The sequence below is a fragment of the Prionailurus bengalensis genome, chromosome A2 (genome assembly GCF_016509475.1).
Source record: "Prionailurus bengalensis isolate Pbe53 chromosome A2, Fcat_Pben_1.1_paternal_pri, whole genome shotgun sequence".
In the NCBI taxonomy this organism is placed as follows: domain Eukaryota; kingdom Metazoa; phylum Chordata; class Mammalia; order Carnivora; family Felidae; genus Prionailurus; species Prionailurus bengalensis.
In genome coordinates, this window is record NC_057348.1 from 156,388,301 (window position 1) to 156,406,199 (window position 17,899).

At 45.1% G+C, this 17,899-nt stretch overlaps 1 protein-coding gene across 1 annotated transcript in view; it reads right to left on the bottom strand.

Moving 5' to 3' along the window:
* The window catches only part of TRPV5 (transient receptor potential cation channel subfamily V member 5), a 29,639-nt gene that overhangs the window by 7,715 nt on the left and 4,025 nt on the right, over positions 1-17,899 (bottom strand). The window contains exons 4-12 of the mRNA XM_043589764.1: positions 15,393-15,530; positions 15,017-15,115; positions 14,739-14,914; positions 14,220-14,366; positions 12,144-12,356; positions 1,106-1,192; positions 931-1,007; positions 520-685; positions 294-360 (exon numbers count right to left, since the gene is read on the bottom strand). Coding sequence (XP_043445699.1) covers positions 294-360; positions 520-685; positions 931-1,007; positions 1,106-1,192; positions 12,144-12,356; positions 14,220-14,366; positions 14,739-14,914; positions 15,017-15,115; positions 15,393-15,530 — 1,170 coding nt within the window. The remainder of the gene's footprint in view (positions 1-293; positions 361-519; positions 686-930; positions 1,008-1,105; positions 1,193-12,143; positions 12,357-14,219; positions 14,367-14,738; positions 14,915-15,016; positions 15,116-15,392; positions 15,531-17,899) is intronic.

Sequence of the window (17,899 nt, forward strand, 5' to 3'; positions counted from 1 at the left end):
GTTTAATGGCGCTGACTCTCCAATGCCCTTTATCTATCTCTTCTTTAAAAATCTTCCTGGGCTGTTAGTCAACATGAATGTTACTAGCCCGTAAATTCAGAGCATATCATCTACCTTCTAGGTCATCTTAAGTGACCCTGATCCTATGGATATGAGTGTGCTTTTTGACTCAATATCCACTAGGGGGGAAATAAGCAAAAGAGAGTATAAATGAGAACAGAGAGCAAGAGTGAGTGAACTTTCTGGAGAACTGGATCCCATGACCTAGTAGTGTGGGGGGACAGTGCTCTTACCTGAGGCAAATCCCAGAATAACCACAGCCATCAGCCAGCAGAAGCGCATTAAGTCTCCAAAAATCATCTACAGGAAAGGGAAGGGGAGGGAGGTTGGAATGACCCTTCTCTACCTGCTTCTCTGCAGCTTTCCTGCTAAACTGGAGGCCACCTAGCTCCATCTCCTCCCTTTGTCTGGAAAGGACTTATTGCTGAAGCCAGAGGAATCTTTGGGGAAGGCACTGACCTTCTGTATCATGATGGTGAAGGGACCAAGCATCTGGAATCCTCGAGCGAAGTACATAACACTGCACCAACCCAGCACCAGGGCAATGGACATGGGCACCATCTCCCCGTTCATGTTGGAGAGCCGCATCACCATGGTCACCAGCACCATGCAGGCATAGGTGATGCTTGGGGGAGGGGGCAGGGAACAAGGAGTGAGAGAGGAAATATTCCAGGTCTTCTCTAGCATGGTGATGAGTTGGGTGGTACCCAGTCAGGCTTAGTCCTTACACCCAAAACACACATATAAGCCCACTGGGCAAAAAATCCCTAGAAGTGAGAGTCAGCTGAAGTCTAGGTCCCAAAGAGTGAATGGGGACCTGGAACAATTCTGGCAAGGGAAGACATGGAACTGAAAGGAAGAGACACTCACATGATGACATGGAACGGTCCCCCGAGGATAGTCTGTCCAAAATAGCGAGAAGCACCAACCCTGAAGATGTCCGGGATCTGGGAAAAGGCCAGTAAAACAAAAAGACAATGTGGACTGCAGTTCAGTCTGGGGCCCCAGGTGGATGGCCTCAGCTTGGACCCTGGTTGTACTTCACCTCCAGGAGCAGGATGATCACAGCCCCCATGATGGTCACCAGTTCCCCCACCAGACGGATCTTATCCTGCTGAGTCACATAGGCCTCCTGTGGGAGTAAATTTGGAGTAAGAAGTATTTTTTGATGGATTGAGAATCAAGTCTTTTGGGGCAGGTGGTCTAAAGCAACTAAAGTCCATCCCAGATGAAGCAAAGTTCCCCTTACCACCACCATTACCCTTCTCCCCTGCCATTGTATTTGTCAATTGTGCTTAATTCTATGACCAGGCCATTAACTATGTATTCAAGGCTTAATAAACATTCTAAATAACTTGAGCCACCCCCTAGCAAATCACTATAATATATGAGTGGTAATTTATGATGTGTGTACCAAGGGGCTGAAATCACATTTCACAGCATCAAGTTAAGAAGACTAAACCAACAGGAAGAGGCATTATTGGCTTGGGATGGTTTTGGCTATGCTGAAAGTCCAACTTTTCCAATCTCATGTGGTCTTTGGAAGGTAGACTACTCTATAAACACCTCACAGAATTCAGATTCCAGAATAGGCCCAGAATCTGCCAGTTTTAGCAGAACCTTGAATAAGGCACTAAACCTTGCTGAGTTTGAGGTTTCTCATCTGTAAAAATGGAGACTCTAATGCTTATTCCTAGTGTTATTGTGAATATTAAATTAGAGGATGTATCTGGATGTACTTTATGAGCCATAAATCACTATAGATATATTTATGATTATATTATGATGTGGTAATATAGAAAAGGTCAGAAAAGAGGGTTAGAGACACTGAATGGATTTTAGTTTTGAGGAAGGGTCCCCATCTTATCCTGAGCAGTAGGTGTAGAAGGTCAAGACAGCCCTAAGGTCAAGATAAAAGAAGACCATCCTTCTTCTGGGCATGTTGTTTCACAGTAAAAGGCTTACAACATTACACACGTGTAGTGAAAGAATGCTGCAATACTGATCCTCAACTTTTGGAGGGTTATGGAGAATATCATTAAGACTGTGGACCCTCTTACCAGAAAACTGTGTTCATATATATGTCATCCCCACATGAAATGTACAAATAATTTCAACACATTCAGGTACACTTCAAAATTTTAGGAAATCTCTTCTCTAAGGTCACCTCTCTGAGTAGTGCACCCAAGAACGGAGTTGAGAGTCCCTGAGGCCAGTGGGAAAGTTGATGATCTAAGCTAGGAAGGATGTGATCCCTCATTAGGCATAAGGAATGCTAATCATCTCTGCTCTGCTGATAAACTGGAACCTCTGAGCATCCTTCAGCAGGCTACTTGGAGTGTGTATTCACTGGTCCAGTGAGAGGCATAGTTTTGAAATAGGAAGAGATGCTATGTAGTAGGAGGTGATCTATGATATAAAGAAGGTACCCACCAGGAGCCCCACAGATATTCAGAAACTGACAGCTCAGTAGAAGACAAGGATATAACCTTTATGGAAGAGTAGAACCAGACTTACCAACAGAGGGTGAAAATGTTTCAGGTAAATCATATGGGACCAGGAGAGATCAAAAAAAATAGCTGATGTCTATGTGGCTGGTGAGCAATGTGATCTAACAAACTTGGCTAGACTTCAGTTACTTTATTGTTGATGTTACTGCTGTTGTTGCTGTTATTGTTGTTTAGAGAATTGATGTTCTCTTGACAAACTGGTCAATTTTATTTTATCATCTAATGGGAAATTTCCCTTTTGCCTTGCTTCCAAGGAAGCTCAGAGCTTGGTTTTATTTTGTTTTGTTTTGTGTTTTGTTTAAATCCTCAGCTCTAACTGAATACCCCCTCTTCTGTCCTGAAATTCACTTCACGGGCCTCCTTCTTTTTCTTTATCTTAATGTTCCTATAGCATCTCTCTTGTAAAACATTCCATCTCCTTTTGGAGAATCAGGTAGTGAGTAGTAGAATAACTGGTAAGTATATTAAATACAGAAACAAAATAATATTAAATGTAGAAATAAAATAACCGTATATGTGTTTGTACAAAAACTTTGAATTCTTTTTAAAACTTTGTATCTTGGTTTAGTATGTCTGAAGAACTGCCACCGACCTTTTTTTCCTTGGCTCATCTATGTAAAAGAACTGTCCGTCAATAGATGAGTGGATAAAGAAGATATGGGGGATATATATATATATATATATATATATATATATAATAAAATATTATTCAACCACAAAAAAGAAGGAAATGCTGCCATTTGCAACAACATGGATGGGCCTTGAGGGCATTATGTTAAGTAAAATAAGCCCAACAGAGAAGAGAGACACTGCATGGTACCACTTATATGTGGAATCTTAAAAAAGAAAGAAAAGAAAAGAAAGAAAGAGGAAAAAAAGCCAAAAACCCAGAAACAGAGTGTAGAAAAGGGACGGTGGGGTGAAAGAAATAGGGAGAAGTTGGTAAAAAGGCACAAACTCTCAGCTATAACATGAATAGGCTCCAAGAATCTAATGTAAAACAGGACTGTAATTAATTACACTGCATTATATAATTGAAATTTGCTAAGAGAATGGAACTTAATTGTTCTCATCAAAAGCAAAGAAAGAAGATAAATATGTGAGGTGATGAGTGTGTTAATGAACTAGATGGTGGGGATCCTTTCATGGTGTGTACGTATTCCAAATAACCGCAATGTATACTTTAGGAAACTTGCAATTTTCTTTGTCAATTATACATCAATAAAGATGAAAAAATAAAGGAACTAGTGGGCTTTTAAAACACTTTGTTTTTCTTTTGATTTTAAGGGAATTCTAGTGTTTCACACCATGTGTTTAACGTAGGCTCTCGGTTCAGAATAGATACTCTTTTGTTTGTAAAATCTTTCAGAAAGATTTTAGTGGTTTAAAAATGGACAGGAGTGGGGCACCTGGGTGGCTCAGTTGGTTAAGCATCCAACTCTTGATTTCAGCTCAGGTCATGATCTCATGGTTTGTGAGGTCAGGCTCTGCGCTGACAGTGCAGCGCCTGCTTGGGTTTCTCTCTTTCTCTCTCCCTCTCTCTCTCTCTCTCTCTCTGCCTCTCCCTCTCTCTCAAAATAAATAAATAAACATTTAAAAAACAGACAGGAACATTGAATTTTATAAATGACTTACTGGTGTCTATTGAACTGATAATAAGAATTTCCTCTTAATTAACTACCTTTGTGAATTGAACCCTAAACTTAAACTGGTAAATGAGTTTTCCCTTGAATTTTGAGAATTTTATTCTCTGGAGATTGTATTAGAGATTTTCTGTCTCTGTTGAAAGGCTGATCCACAGCTTTTGGGATGTGTGGTCTTTCTGAAAGGATTTTGGAATCAAGGTCATGTTTGACAAAATAAAGTAGAAGAGGCACTCATTCTCAAGGTCCTATACATTCAGTCTCTCAATTCTCTCTCAAAGGCTTCCCCTGTCCATTCTCAAGTCACAGCACTACGCCCTTAATGCAAACCTACAGCATCTGTCATCTGGTTTACCATGAAACCATTTCCCCTCGTTCAACCCACCATCCACCATGCTTCTGGACTGGTCCTTCTAAAATGCAAATAGCATCACATGGCTGAGCTGCTCACTACCATTCCTAGTTTCCTGAAGTCTTCAGAATAGAAATGAAGGGGAGATAAGATTGGAGGGCACTCTCTAGATCTTTACCATAGCAGAAATTCCAAATATTCCAACAATAATCCCATTATATTCCAATAATGTATAGATTTAATTAATGAATAAAGATGGAAGCATATTATTCAGTAGTGTGGAGACAGCAACAGGAATGAAAACTTGAAGAGGTAAAACCTGGGTTACCTCCAGGAAATAAGACATTGGGTCAGGAGAGGCCCCCACACTGCTGCTCTTCATTATACCTACCATGTGATTTTCAAGTCATGTGCATGTGTTCTTCTAATTCTTTTGATTAGATGAGAATAAAGAACAATAAGACCCAGACTAGCAAACATGACGTACAGAAGCCTTGCTGGTCTGGCTTCTCCTCTGTGTCCCCATATTCTATGTGATGCTCCGGGCACATTGAACTATTGGGGTTCTCGGTTGTTAAGTCAGGCCTTTGCATGGACTGTGCCCTTTTATTAGAATGTCTTCCTCCATGAGTTTACTGGCTCACATCTGCTTAAGCCTTAAGACTCAGGTCACAGCATTCCTCCTGGGCCTCCTTTCCTGCCCTTCCACACCCCGCTCAGGGGCTCTCCCATAGGCACATGGCACCACTCTGCTTACATACCTCACCCAGCACACTGCAATCTTTCCATAAAGACCACAAATGCCTTGCCGGTAATCTCAGAGTCCCCCGAGAGCAGGGACGTACTACTCCTTTTTACCCACAATGCACCATGTAGTGGATGTTCCATTGATTGGAAAGAAAGAAGGAAGGAAAAGAGGGGATAAGAAGGCAGGTGCAAGCTGACCATGATCAGAAAGTTGTAAAGGGGAGATAAAGACAGAATCGGGAAGTGGGACTGGGAAACCTCTCTGGAGGCATATGGGGAAAAGGTCACAATGAATTAGGCCTTTTCAGGATTTCCATATTCGTAGCTCAAGGTCACCTAAGCAAGCCTGGCTAATAATGCACTGAGAAAATACTCCACCCCACTCTAAAAATAAATGTCTTTCAATAATGACTGGAATTCTTTACATCATCATATGGCTTGGAATTTTCAGAGTTGTCAACAGCCAAATCCCCTGAGGAGGCTGATCATTCATACTTCATTGTGAGCCTAATGGCCTTGCTCTCATTTACCAGCTGACTGAGCTCATTGCCTTGAAGGAAATGCCCAGAGCGGGTGGGCATAGCAGAGTCAAAGTCACCTGAACCACTCAGAGACAGGCAGGGAGCATGGGCCGCCCAGAGGAGGTGGGAAGACAGCAGAAACAGTGGTCAAATTCCAGTCCTAGACCTTCTCTACCTCCCCAAGACCCCAGCTTGCAAAGGAATGAAGTGCCCAGAAAGAGTCCTGCTGGCTATAATGAGGAGTTTCAGGGATTTCTAACCAGGCTGCCCCTCACACTCCATGTCCCTTGTCTTGCAGGGACAGATCAATTGTAGCTGGACACAGGTGAGTGTGGGTGGCCCTCAAAGCCTGGGGACACGAGTTTCTCACGCAGTGGGTCCACTAAGAAAGAACACTGGTGTTCGGCACATCACTCTGGACAGAGAAATGACCTCAGTTGGTATTTAAAGGTAAAGTTCTGAGATAAAGCTGACCAAAATCCCAATTCCAGTGATGCTCTTACTAGCTGAGTGTCTTTGCCAAAGTACTTAAGCTCTCTGGCTTCAGATTCACTGTCTTTAAAGTGGTGATGATTTTCTTTAATTATTAGGATATCTATATGGATTAAATGATCTAATGCTTTGTCATCCAAAATGTGGTTCATAGAATTACAACATCAGCATTCCCCCAAAGCTAGTTAGGAATCTCAGGTCTCACTGGAGCTTTATTGTCAGAATCTTCGGAAATAAAATTTATTTATAAAAAATAAATCTATTTTTTATTTTACTTATTTTAACATTTATTTATTTACTTTTGAGAGAGAGAGAGAGAGAGAGACAGAGAGACAGAGACAGAGCAGGGAGGGGAAGAGAGAGGAGACAGAGAATCACAAGCAGGCTCCGTGCTGTCAGCACAGATCCCAAGAAAGAGCTCAAACTCACAATCTGTGAGATCACGACATGAGGTGAAATCAAGAGTCAGGTGCATAACTGACTGAGCCACCCAGGTGCCCCTTTATTTTCTATTTTAGAGAGAAAGGGAGCACTCACACAAGCAGAAGAGAGGGGCAGAGGGCGAGAGAGAGAGTGCAAGTAGGGGAGAGGGGCAGAGGGAGACATGAGAGAGCATCTTAAGCAGGCTCCATGCTCAGCATGGAGCCCGACACGGGGCTCCATCCCACGACCCTGGAATAATGATCTGAGCCATATCAAGAGTTGGACACTCAACTGACTAAGCAGCCCAGGAACCTCCTAGAATCTGCATTTTAACCAGCTCCCCCAAGCACTGATAAATGCATGTAAAGTGCACAAAGCAAGCACTAAGTTTGATGCTCAGTTAGATGCTATTTTCACCTACCAGGCTCCCTACTTCTCCTCACCTCTTTTCTTCTTTAATTTGCTGTGCTTGTCTCACAGTAAGTTGGTTAGGAACGCTGAACAAAGTTGTGTAGAGCTGGAGGTCAGTTGGGTTTTTCAAATGGCTGTGGTGCTTTGGGTTTTTCAGAGCTTGTGAGGAGTAACGATGTGAAAAGACCAATCCCACTGACCATGACAGGTAGAGGACAATTTCTTTTTTTTTTGCACAAAGCAAATATTTAATAAATTATTTCTGAATTATTCAATTTGTTTGCTGTCTTCTTAGTTATTCTTTCTTACAGCAGGGTTACTTTCTATTCTTCTTTTAAAACATTTTAATTCTAGTTTAGTTAATATATAGTGTTAAATCAGTTGCAGGAGTACAATATGGTGATTCAACAATTCTATACATCACCCAGGGCTCATCAAGATAGATGAACTATTATTCCTCCATTTTACCCATCCCATCTGCTAACTATCTGTTTGTCTTCTGTAGTTTAGAGTGGGTTTTTTTCTTTTCTTTTTGGTTTATCTCTTTTTTTCTTTTGTTTTGTTTCTTAAATTCCACCTTTGGGTGACATCACAAGGTATTTGTCTTTCTCTGACTGGCTTATTTCTCTTGGCATGATACTCTCAAGCTCCATCCACATCATTGCAAATGGCAAGATTTCATGCTTTTAAATGAATGGAAACCTATGAGTCGTTCCTGCCACAGTCTTCTCCTTTCTTCCCTGCACCAAATCCATTGTACAGTAGTGATACCAACCCCCAGCACATCCCCAGGCCAACCCACCATTATCTCTCACTTGCCAAACTAGAACAGCCTCTTTACTAGTCTCCCCACATCCACCGGGCCCCTTCAAATATGTTCTCCATCCTACGCAGACATTTTTCTAAACGAGAAGTCCTGTCAAGTCCCTCCCCTAGTTAAAGTCCTTCTGAGGGGCACCTAGGTGGCTCAGTTGGTTGGGTAACTGCAGCTCGGTCATGATCTCACAGTTTGTGAGTTTGAGCCCTACATCAGGCTCTGTGCTGACAGCTCAGAGCCTGGAGCCTGCTTCGGGTTCTGTGTCTTCCTCTCTCTTCTCCTTCCCCTGCCTTGTGTTCTCTCTATCAAAAATAAATAAACACCAACAAAATTTTTTAAATCCTTCTCAGCTTCCCATTACCTTTGAGATAGAGAGTAAAATCTTCAATGTGGCCTACAAGGCACTTCACGATTTGAGAAGGATCCACATGGACAATCTCATCCGGAGGCCCTCACCGCGGCTCCTGTGTTCTAGCTCTTCTTTCAGTCCTCAGATGTTGGCAAAGTTCTTCCTGCCTCAGGGCTTTTGTGTGTCCATTCTTTCTGCCTAGAACTAACTTTTCACCTCTAACTGGTATCCAGCTCTCTCAGCTTAGGTGTCTTCCTCAGGGAAACCTTCTCTGGCTTTTCAGCATGCCCAGGCGCCTGCTGTAAGCTCTCTTAGCATCCTGTCCTTTTCCTTACCAGAGGAAAAAATATTGTGAATTGTAACAATGATGGATTGTAATGAAATATCTATTCCTTTAATTAATGTACACCAGTCTGTAGACTGCAAAAGGGCAGAGAGATAGTGTGTATTTTGCTCAGACCATGTTGAATTTCTAACACCTATAACAATGTCTAGGTTCGGTAGGCAGAGGAGAGATGGAGGAAATCTTCAGGAGACAAAAAGGAAATTTGATGAGAGAGCAATGTCCTTTTGCTAAACAGCACATCAGGAATCTAAAGGACCAGAGTGATTGACTTAAGACTGGAAAGTTAGAGACGAATAGATACCCGAAATGGAAGCCAGTAGTTCTCAGCCCTGGCTGAATATTATGATCACTCAGAGAGTTCTTAAAAATACCATCAATGGACATTCTGATTTATTAGGTGTGGTGTAGCTTAGGAACCAGTGTTTTCACCAGCTTCCCTTCTTGGTGAAAAGTCACTGATCTAGTAAGAGGTAGGATCTGTGCAGGGTCAAATAACTATTTGGTTTCAAAGTCAGGACTAAAACCCAAGCCACCTGACTCCCACACTTTGAACTTTCTGCTCCCCTGGAAACCCAAGAGAACTAGGACTGCAATGCATGTCATTCTGCCTAAACCAACTAGACGTTGAATGGAGGTAGGAGATCAATCCAGTTAATTAATAGCGTGCTTAGGAAACTCTGGAAAAGCACAGCTTTAATGGCTGAACAATGAGGCATCTTAGAGTGAAGTAACCTCTTAAGATAGCCCCAAAACTGGACAGAGACACACTAACTCCATCCTCGTGGATGTCTGCTTTTGTGTAGTTTGTTTTGTTGCATATAAATAAGATGAGTTTTTCCATTCATTTCAACTGTCCTGAGAAGGTAAGGCTGGGCGGCTCTCATGGAGCACAGTGACTTCTCTGGATCCCATGAGATCCACAGAGAAAATTCTTCTGTGACTGAGAGCCCTGTGCATCCAATTTATTAGTATAATTGGATATTAAAGTATTCATTTGTCTAAGATAAATCCCCATGGGCCAACTAACATGTCAACAACTGCATGAATCAAGTTAAGGGGTGTCTGGGTAGCTCAGTCAGTTAAGCACAACCTTGGCTCAGGTCATGATCTCATGATTTGTGAGTTTGAGCCCCACATCAGGCTCTGCGCTGACAGTGTGGAGCCTGCTTGGGATTTTCTGTCTCCTCTCTCTCTGCCCCTCCCCCAGCTCACATTCTCTCTCTCTCTCTCTCTCTCCCTTTCAAAATAAATAAATAAACTTTTTTTTTTAATCTTGCTTGGGATTCTCTCTCTCCCTTTCTCTCCCTGCCCCTCCCCTACTCATGCTCCCATGCTCTTTCTCTCTCAAAACAAATAAATAAACTTTAAAAAATCAAACCAAGGCACACTTGGTGCATTTTCATTGCTCTAAGACTCTCAAGTAATATAAAGTAGGAAAAAAAGAGAATTTCCTATTATTTAATAAGCCCAGTACATCATGAAATCAGGATCTTTCAGATCATGGTGATCAGCTGAGAAGCCCCTGATATTATCCAGATTGATTTATTTACTGAATAAGAGGACCCAGATATTCCATAAATTCAGGACAAGGCTCAAGGGGTAACACCAAACAACAGGGACATTCCATTGGTGGTCTTTGCTACCCGATCCTCTTATAAGACCATTTGTAACCCTTAGCCTCTCTCCCCTGACCAAGAAAAGAATATTTGAAAGTCAATAGTATTCTATTTGGGTTAAAGTAGCTATTATCTAAGTGAAAGACAAAAGGGTAAAAGTGGTACCAGGGAAGAACGGAAGGAAAGAGGAAAGAAAAGAGAAGGATGGGGAGGTTGTCTTAATTAAAACTATGCTTCACCTAGTCCTGAGACAAGGGGAAGGGATCTTCCTAATATTGACTATCTGGGTCAAAAAACATGTTAGTCCTGTCCTAAAGAGAAAGGGGCACATAGGGAGGAGACTTAGAGTACTCAATTGCTCAGTTATCACCCAATTCTCAGGCCAGAACGTTATCTACAATCTAAATCCAGAAAATCCCTAGGTAAGCTTGAGACAAAGGGGGACTGGGAGAACAACACATCTGGGAAATAGGGCCTAGAATGTTGGAAAAGCCCAGTCACCCTCAGCTCATTCATGGGTGTGCATTTTCCCCATTTCTAGTTTCTCACCCATCTCACTTGGCCATCTTCTCAATGTCCTTACTTCCCCCTGTGTGGGTTCCACACCAGGGCCAGCCTTTGTGCCCAATTTGAGATGCATGGAATACAACCTCCCCCCGGCACACTGGTGCCCACCGTAACAGGGCAGCCACTCCACGCTCAGGATCATCCTCTCTGGGCAGCAAACCCTCCTTTGTCAGAGACAGGCTCTGGATACACGAGCACGCTGAATGTATACTGAGAGGCAGTTACAGGAGCAAGTGAGGTGGAGTGTTGTGACCAACTCTGCGGTTTAATGAGGCTCTGCCCTGTTGTTTCTCTGTGTATCCCACTCTCTCTGGCCTAACTTGACTCAGGGTTTTTGTTCCTAGACGAAGCAAGCAACTTATGTTCTCTTTCTGACCCGAACTACCCCTCTTCCTAGCCGAGGCTGCGCCATACCTGTGGCTGGCCCATCCTCCATGGAACATAAATCTCCAGTCACCTAGCTCTTACTCACCTGGCAAAATCCTTCTTCCCCTGTCTTTTGCCTTCTGCCCACATACCTGCACCCACCTTTGGCTATTTCAGGTCCCCGGGACAAAAACTGTGGTTAGCCACGAACTGTAAACCAACCCAAAGTAGCCACACTCGTTGACTGTAGATGCTCAGGGGCTCCCATTAGAGCCTACTAATGCCGTCACCCAAGAGGGAGAGTTTGCTCCCATCAACAGCAGACTCTTATGGCTACTCTACACCTCTGCCCAGCCATCCTTACCACCCTGGGTCTCTGAACAACACTACAGAATGGCAAGCCCACAGGCATAAAAGGAGCCTCAGAAATTATTTACTTCAACCTGCTACTTAATCCAGGGACCTTGTGCAGGGGACCTGACAGGTGGTCTGACAGCTGACACAGGATTGCCAATGCCCTCATGTTGACAGTACACAGAAGAGAGGGAAGGCCAGGAGGGACGTCTGTGTTGCCCTAACAGACCAGAAATGGACTCAGAAATGTACTTGGAGTATGATTTTCCTCCCTTTTGAACAATAGGGCTTGCGAATTATAAGGAAGTTCACAAATGTATGGTGTTCGTAACAGCAAGTATTCTTTCAGGGTTAGTGAGAAAAACCACAGGTCCCTGGGTAAGTGTGTTTTTTACTCATTAAGCTCCCTTTTTGGTCGGCTATCTCATGCCGAATTTCTGTCTGCGTGACCAGGAGCCTGTAGCCGCTGGAGCCCAGTGAGTAGTGCCTTTCCTGGGTAGGTATCCTTCAGGCGCCCAGCACCAGTACCCCACGCTCCCACTCCCTTATCCCCTTCCAGGAAGAGTCACCTGCAGCAGTTTCTGCTGGAGGACTGTGTTGTCCCGGGGATCTGTGCGGTTGCCCAAGCGGAACTTGAGGGGGCGGTAGATGCAGCAGGCGGTGAAACAGATCATATAGAGCATGTACAAGGCACCCAGAATGTGAAAGTACCGCTGTCCGTATCTCTTCCACTTGAGGCTCACCAGCTCTTTCACTGGAGTCTGGTCCAGGATCTGGCGAGCCTACCATGGAAGCAGTGCATAGGTTGGGGGGCAGGAGGTGACTGGCACGGTGAGGAGTGCTGGATTTCCCGCCAGGTCCCAGAGGGCAGCGCAACAACAGCATCATCACCATTCATTCTGTTAAAGAAGTAAGCACGAGACGCCAGAACCCCAATGAGGCTTTGAGGGATGAGCAGTAGTTAGTAGAAAGAAGGGGGAGTTAGAGATCAGTCCATGAGCAGCAGCAGTCGCCAAGGCAGCCAGGCGAGAGAGGTGGTCATCTGCAAACAAGGTGCATCTGGGGACGTGAGAAGACCCGTGGGGAGTGGCGGGCAGGAGTTGTAAGGGGTGACGTAAATAAGAGGCAGACCATCAGGTATTGGGAGCACAGTGGGGAGTTTGAATTATCTTTCCGAATGCAATAGGGAGCACAGGGGGTTCAAGCAAGGAAGTGGTCCTATTTTCTCTGCAAGTCTTAGGCACTGGAGGGGAGCAGTAGAGGCACGGAAAGTTGGATGAGGCAACCATCTAAGCCTCCGCAGCGGGCTGGAGTCTGACAGAAGTACACAGCAAGGGGTTAAGCACAAATGAGAGTGGGGGGTGGAGGGGATGAGGCATCTGAGAAAGTAAGAAAAGGCAAAAGTCAAACCATAGCTGTAGGAATGAACCATTAGCCAACAGAATACCTTTTCTGCTGATCCCAGAGGGAAGGAGAGATGGTGGGCAGTTTCTGATATATTTGGCAGCTCAAGGCAGGAAGTAGGAGGAGCCCGATTTTTGCAGAGAGCCTCAATTTTTGCCATAATGTAGGAGTCTGGGCTTCGAGGGAACTAAGGGGGGAAGGCTATGAGAGATGTAAAAGGGGCTAGGAATTTTGAAGGAAAGGAAAAGTAGCTGACTAAGACAAGAATAAAACCTGGAGGAGAACACCGAGAGCTCACTGAAACCGGACATCAAGGATTTATGTAGGCACAATTCACACAGAGGGATTGGCGTTCTAATTCCTAAGAAATCCTGATAGAAGTTTATCTGTTTCCAGGAATATTCTCTGAGTAAGATCACACAAAGTGACCTTTCAAGTTCTCTCTTACTAACGATTGCCTGCATTTTATGGCAGAAAGGTTCTTAGGAAATTGTCAGGTTGCAGATAAACAACAGAAATTCTATCTTGCCACTATTTTGGAAGTTTCCGAGGACCCGAAGCATTTGCTCCTTGCTCCTAGAGTCTTCGACAAATTTTCCCTTCCTACAGTTCACTCAATTCAGTACTATCAGAATGGCGCATGTGTTTCCCGCTCTCTGGGGAGCTCTCTTTCCCCTCCTCTTCCTGGTGAATTCCAGCTCCCCTAGAAGACCCAGCTCAAACCCTTCCTCTGTGACATCTTTCCTGGCCCATCCAGGACAAGTCACTTGACCTCAGTGTTGCTGCCACTGTGCATGGTGCAGACTCCTATGGTGGCATACATTGTACTCCATTGCACTTACTGAGGACAGGGAGTGGGGTGTGAGGAAGCAGACAGGAACTATGATTGATTTATTTCTGTACTCCCAGTTCCTTACACAGCAGCTGGGACTCAGAAGGTCCTCAGTGTGCTAAATGAATGAATGAATGAATGAATGAATGAATGAATGAATGCTACGAAGCAGCTTCCATTTGGAGAGTCCCTCAGCTAAAAGGTTAGTATGAGAAAGGTAAGCAGAAAGGGCTGGAGCTGGGCAGAGGGAGAACGCAGTTAGACTGGACTTTTCTCCCAAAGGCTCCATGGTTTGGTTCTCATCTCCATTTATTATAAATCAGGGAAGTGTCTGGAGCCCAGGATGTAAGCAAACGGACAGGCTTTGCTCAGACATGTGACAGCCCCTGGTCATCTGTGGCACCCATACCTCTCGCTTCTTGGAGGAAATCACCAGCTCTAGAAAGGACATGTCCTCCCCCCAGGAGTCGATCTCGGTGAGGTCGTAGAGAGTGGAGGTCAGCGGCCCGTAGGTCCACTGGATGTGCTTCCGCTTCTGCATCAGGTGCTGGAACATCTGAGAAGACACGGTGGTGAGTCGGAGGGTCAGTGTGAGAAGCGGGGCCGGGGGGTCTCCACCGCTGACGACGGCTACGGCCCGCTCCTTGCGACTGATGGACAGTTAGTTGCGTGAGCCTCCTTTTTTTCTGGTTGTCTTTCTTTCCCACACACCCTATAAGGATCTGAAAGAGGAGGACGGGCAAAGGCAACAGAACACCGGGCTCCCAGAGCAGATGTCCTAAAGCGACATTCTCAAAGCCTCCCGCCCAGGGATCCCTGAGGCTGAGCATTTAGCGACGGAGTATGGAGGAAGGGGCCCCACCCTCCGGGCAGTTGGGCACCAAGGGTCTTTGAAAGGCCGCCATGGGGCCAGGGGAGTGTCCCTCACCACGGTGTTGCCCTCCACTCCGGCCAGCTTGAAGGGGGTGAGACCCTGGTGATTGGGCACGAGGTCCAGGGACTGCAGGTGGTCCCTGCGCCCATCATAGGACAGCAGCAGGTTGTACATCTGGCAGGCAAAGGTCTTGTTGGGCTGCAGGACGAGGATGTGCAACACGGTGTTTCCTGGGGGAGGACGCGGGCGTCACGTGGCCGTTGCGCTGAAGTCCCCGCTGATGCCCTGCCCGACCTGGGGTGGCCCCTGCCCTCCCGGCCCCCAGCTCTTACCCAGGGAGTCCTGGGCCCGGATGTCAGCTCCATGCTCAATGAGCAGCCTCACCATCTCCTCACTGCCCACGCAGGCAGCAAAGGACAAGGGGTGCTCCCCTGTGGACACAGAAGGCTCACTGCCGTGAGGGCCCGATGGGCTGGGGGATGGGCAGCGTCCCCAAGTGACTGCCTCCTTGCCCTCGCGTGGCAGCTCTGGGTCAGGGACGCTCGTCAGCAGAAGCAGAGGCAGGGATGGAGCACGCGGCGCAGGGAGGCTTGGCTCTGGCTTGAAACCCTGGAAGGCCCAGCTGCTTCCGGCCCTCCTCGCCCGCCCTCCCTTTGCTCTTGCCCACCTCCCCATGTCCTTTCCTCCCAGCCCCGGCCCCGCTCTCACCAAAGTAGATGAGGTTGCGGGGGCTGTGGCGGAACGCCGTGCCTGTGGCTCTCGCAGACACGCTGGCCCCGTGGGCAAGCAGGGCTCTCACCAAGTTCACGTTCTGGTTCACGATGGCTATGTGCAGGGCGGTCTGACCTGGCCCAGAGAGAGAGAGACGTCTCAGTGATGGGGCTGTCCCCAATTCTTCCAAGGACACAACATCTCACTGGCAGGCAGGAGGTCCCTGACAGGTCCTGGCATAGATTTCTGCCCTTGGCTTAGCACAGTGGCCTGAGACTCAGGGCAATTTGTCTCACAGGCTGTCCACCTCACTGTCCCCACCTCTTGACTGTTGTGGGTAGGGTGTACATGGAATCACTGTAATGTTGCTATAAGAGAAAGAAACAGAGTTTTGTCCTACAGGGAACATGAGAGGAGTTGAAAGGAAAGGAAACAGTGAATGGCTAAATAAAGTCACATATGCTTGCAATCCCAGACTTCAAGCTGTATTACAAAGTTATAATCATTAAGACAGTATGGTACTGGTACATGAACAGACACATAGATCAATGGAACAGAATAGAGAACCCGGAAATGAACCCACAAATGTATGGCCAACTAATCTTTGACAAAGCAGGAAAGAATATCCAATGGTAAAAAGACAGTGTCTTCAGCAAATGGTGCTGGGAAAACTGGACAGCAACATGCAGAAGAATGAACCTTGACCACTTTCTTACACCATACACAAAAATAAACTCAAAACAGATGAAAGACCTAAAGATAAGACAGGAAGCCATCAAAATCCTAGTGGCGAAAACAGGCAACAACCTCTTTGACCTCAGCTGCAGCAACTTCTTACTCGACATGTCTTGGGAATCAAGGGAAACAAAAGCAAACATGAACTATTGGGACCTCACCAAGATAAAAACCTTCTGCACAGTGAAGGAAACAATCAGCAAAACTAAAAGGTAACCAACAGAATGGGAGAAGATATTTGCAAATGACATCTCAGATAAAGGGTTAGTATCCAAAATCTATAAAGAACTTATCAAAATCAATACCCAAAAAACAAATAATCCAGTGAAGAAAGGGGCAAAAGACATGAATAGACACTTTTTCAAAGAAGACATCCAGATGGCCAACCGACACATGAAAAAATGCTCAACATCACTCATCATCAGGGAAATACAAATCAAAACCACAATGAGATACCACCTCACACCAGTCAGAATGGCTAACATTAACAATTTAGTTAGGCAACAATAGATGTTGGCAAGGATGGGGAGAAAGAGAAACCTTTTTTTTAAAATGTTTATTCATTTCTGAGAGACAGAGCACTAGAGGTGGAGGGGCAGAGACAGAGGGAGACACAGAATTTGAAGCAGGCTCTTGGCTCTGAGCTGTAAGCACAGACCCCGATGTGGGACTCAGACTCACCAGCCGCGAGATCATGACCTGAGCTGAAGTTGGACACTTAATCAACTGAACCACCCACGTGCCCCAAATAGGAATCATTTTGCACTGCTGGTGGGATTGCAGACTGGTGCAGCCACTCTGGAAAACAGTGTGAAGGTTCTTCAAAAAATTAAAAATAGAACTACCTTATGACCCAGCAATTGCACTACTAGGTATTTATCCAAAGGATACAGGAGCACTGATTCAAAGAGGCACATGTACCCCAATGTTTATAGCAGCACTATCAACAATAACCAAAGTATGGAAAGGACCCAAATGTCCATCGACTGATGAATGGATAAAGAAGATGTGGTACCGGGGCGCCTGGGTGGCCTAGTCGGTTAAGCGGCCGACTTCGGCTCAGGTCATGATCTCACGGTCCATGAGTTCGAGCCCCGCGTCGGGCTCTGTGCTGACAGCTCGGAGCCTGGAGCCTGTTTCAGATTCTGTGTCTCCCTCTCTCTGACCCTCCCCCGTTCATGCTCTGTCTCTCTCTGTCTTAAAAATAAAATAAACGTTAAAAAAATTTTTTTAAAAGAAGATGTGGTATATATTTTTACAATGGAATATTATTCAGTGATCAAAAAGAAAGAAATCTTGCCATTTGTAACAACGTGGTTGGAACTTAGAGGGTATTATGCTAAGAGAAATAAGAGAAAAACAAATATGTGACTTCACTCATATGTGGAATTTAAGATACAAAACATAAGGGATGGGAAGCAAAAATAACATAAAAAACAGAGATGGAGACAAACCATAAGAAAGTCTTAAATACAGAGAACACACTGAGGGTTGCTGGTGGGGAGTTGGGTGGGGGGATGGGCTAAATGGATGATGGGCATGAAGGAGGGCAATTGTTGAAATGAGCATTGGGTGTTATGTGTAAGTGATGAATCACTAAATTCCATTCCTGAAGTCATTATTACACTATATGTTAACTAACTTGGATTTAAATTATCAATCAATCAATCAATAAAGGGCAGCTGCGTTTGGAGCCCTCTATGAAGAGAAGAATCTCAAAAAAAAAAAAAAGAAAGAAAGAAAGTCACGGATGCTAAAGGCCAAGACTG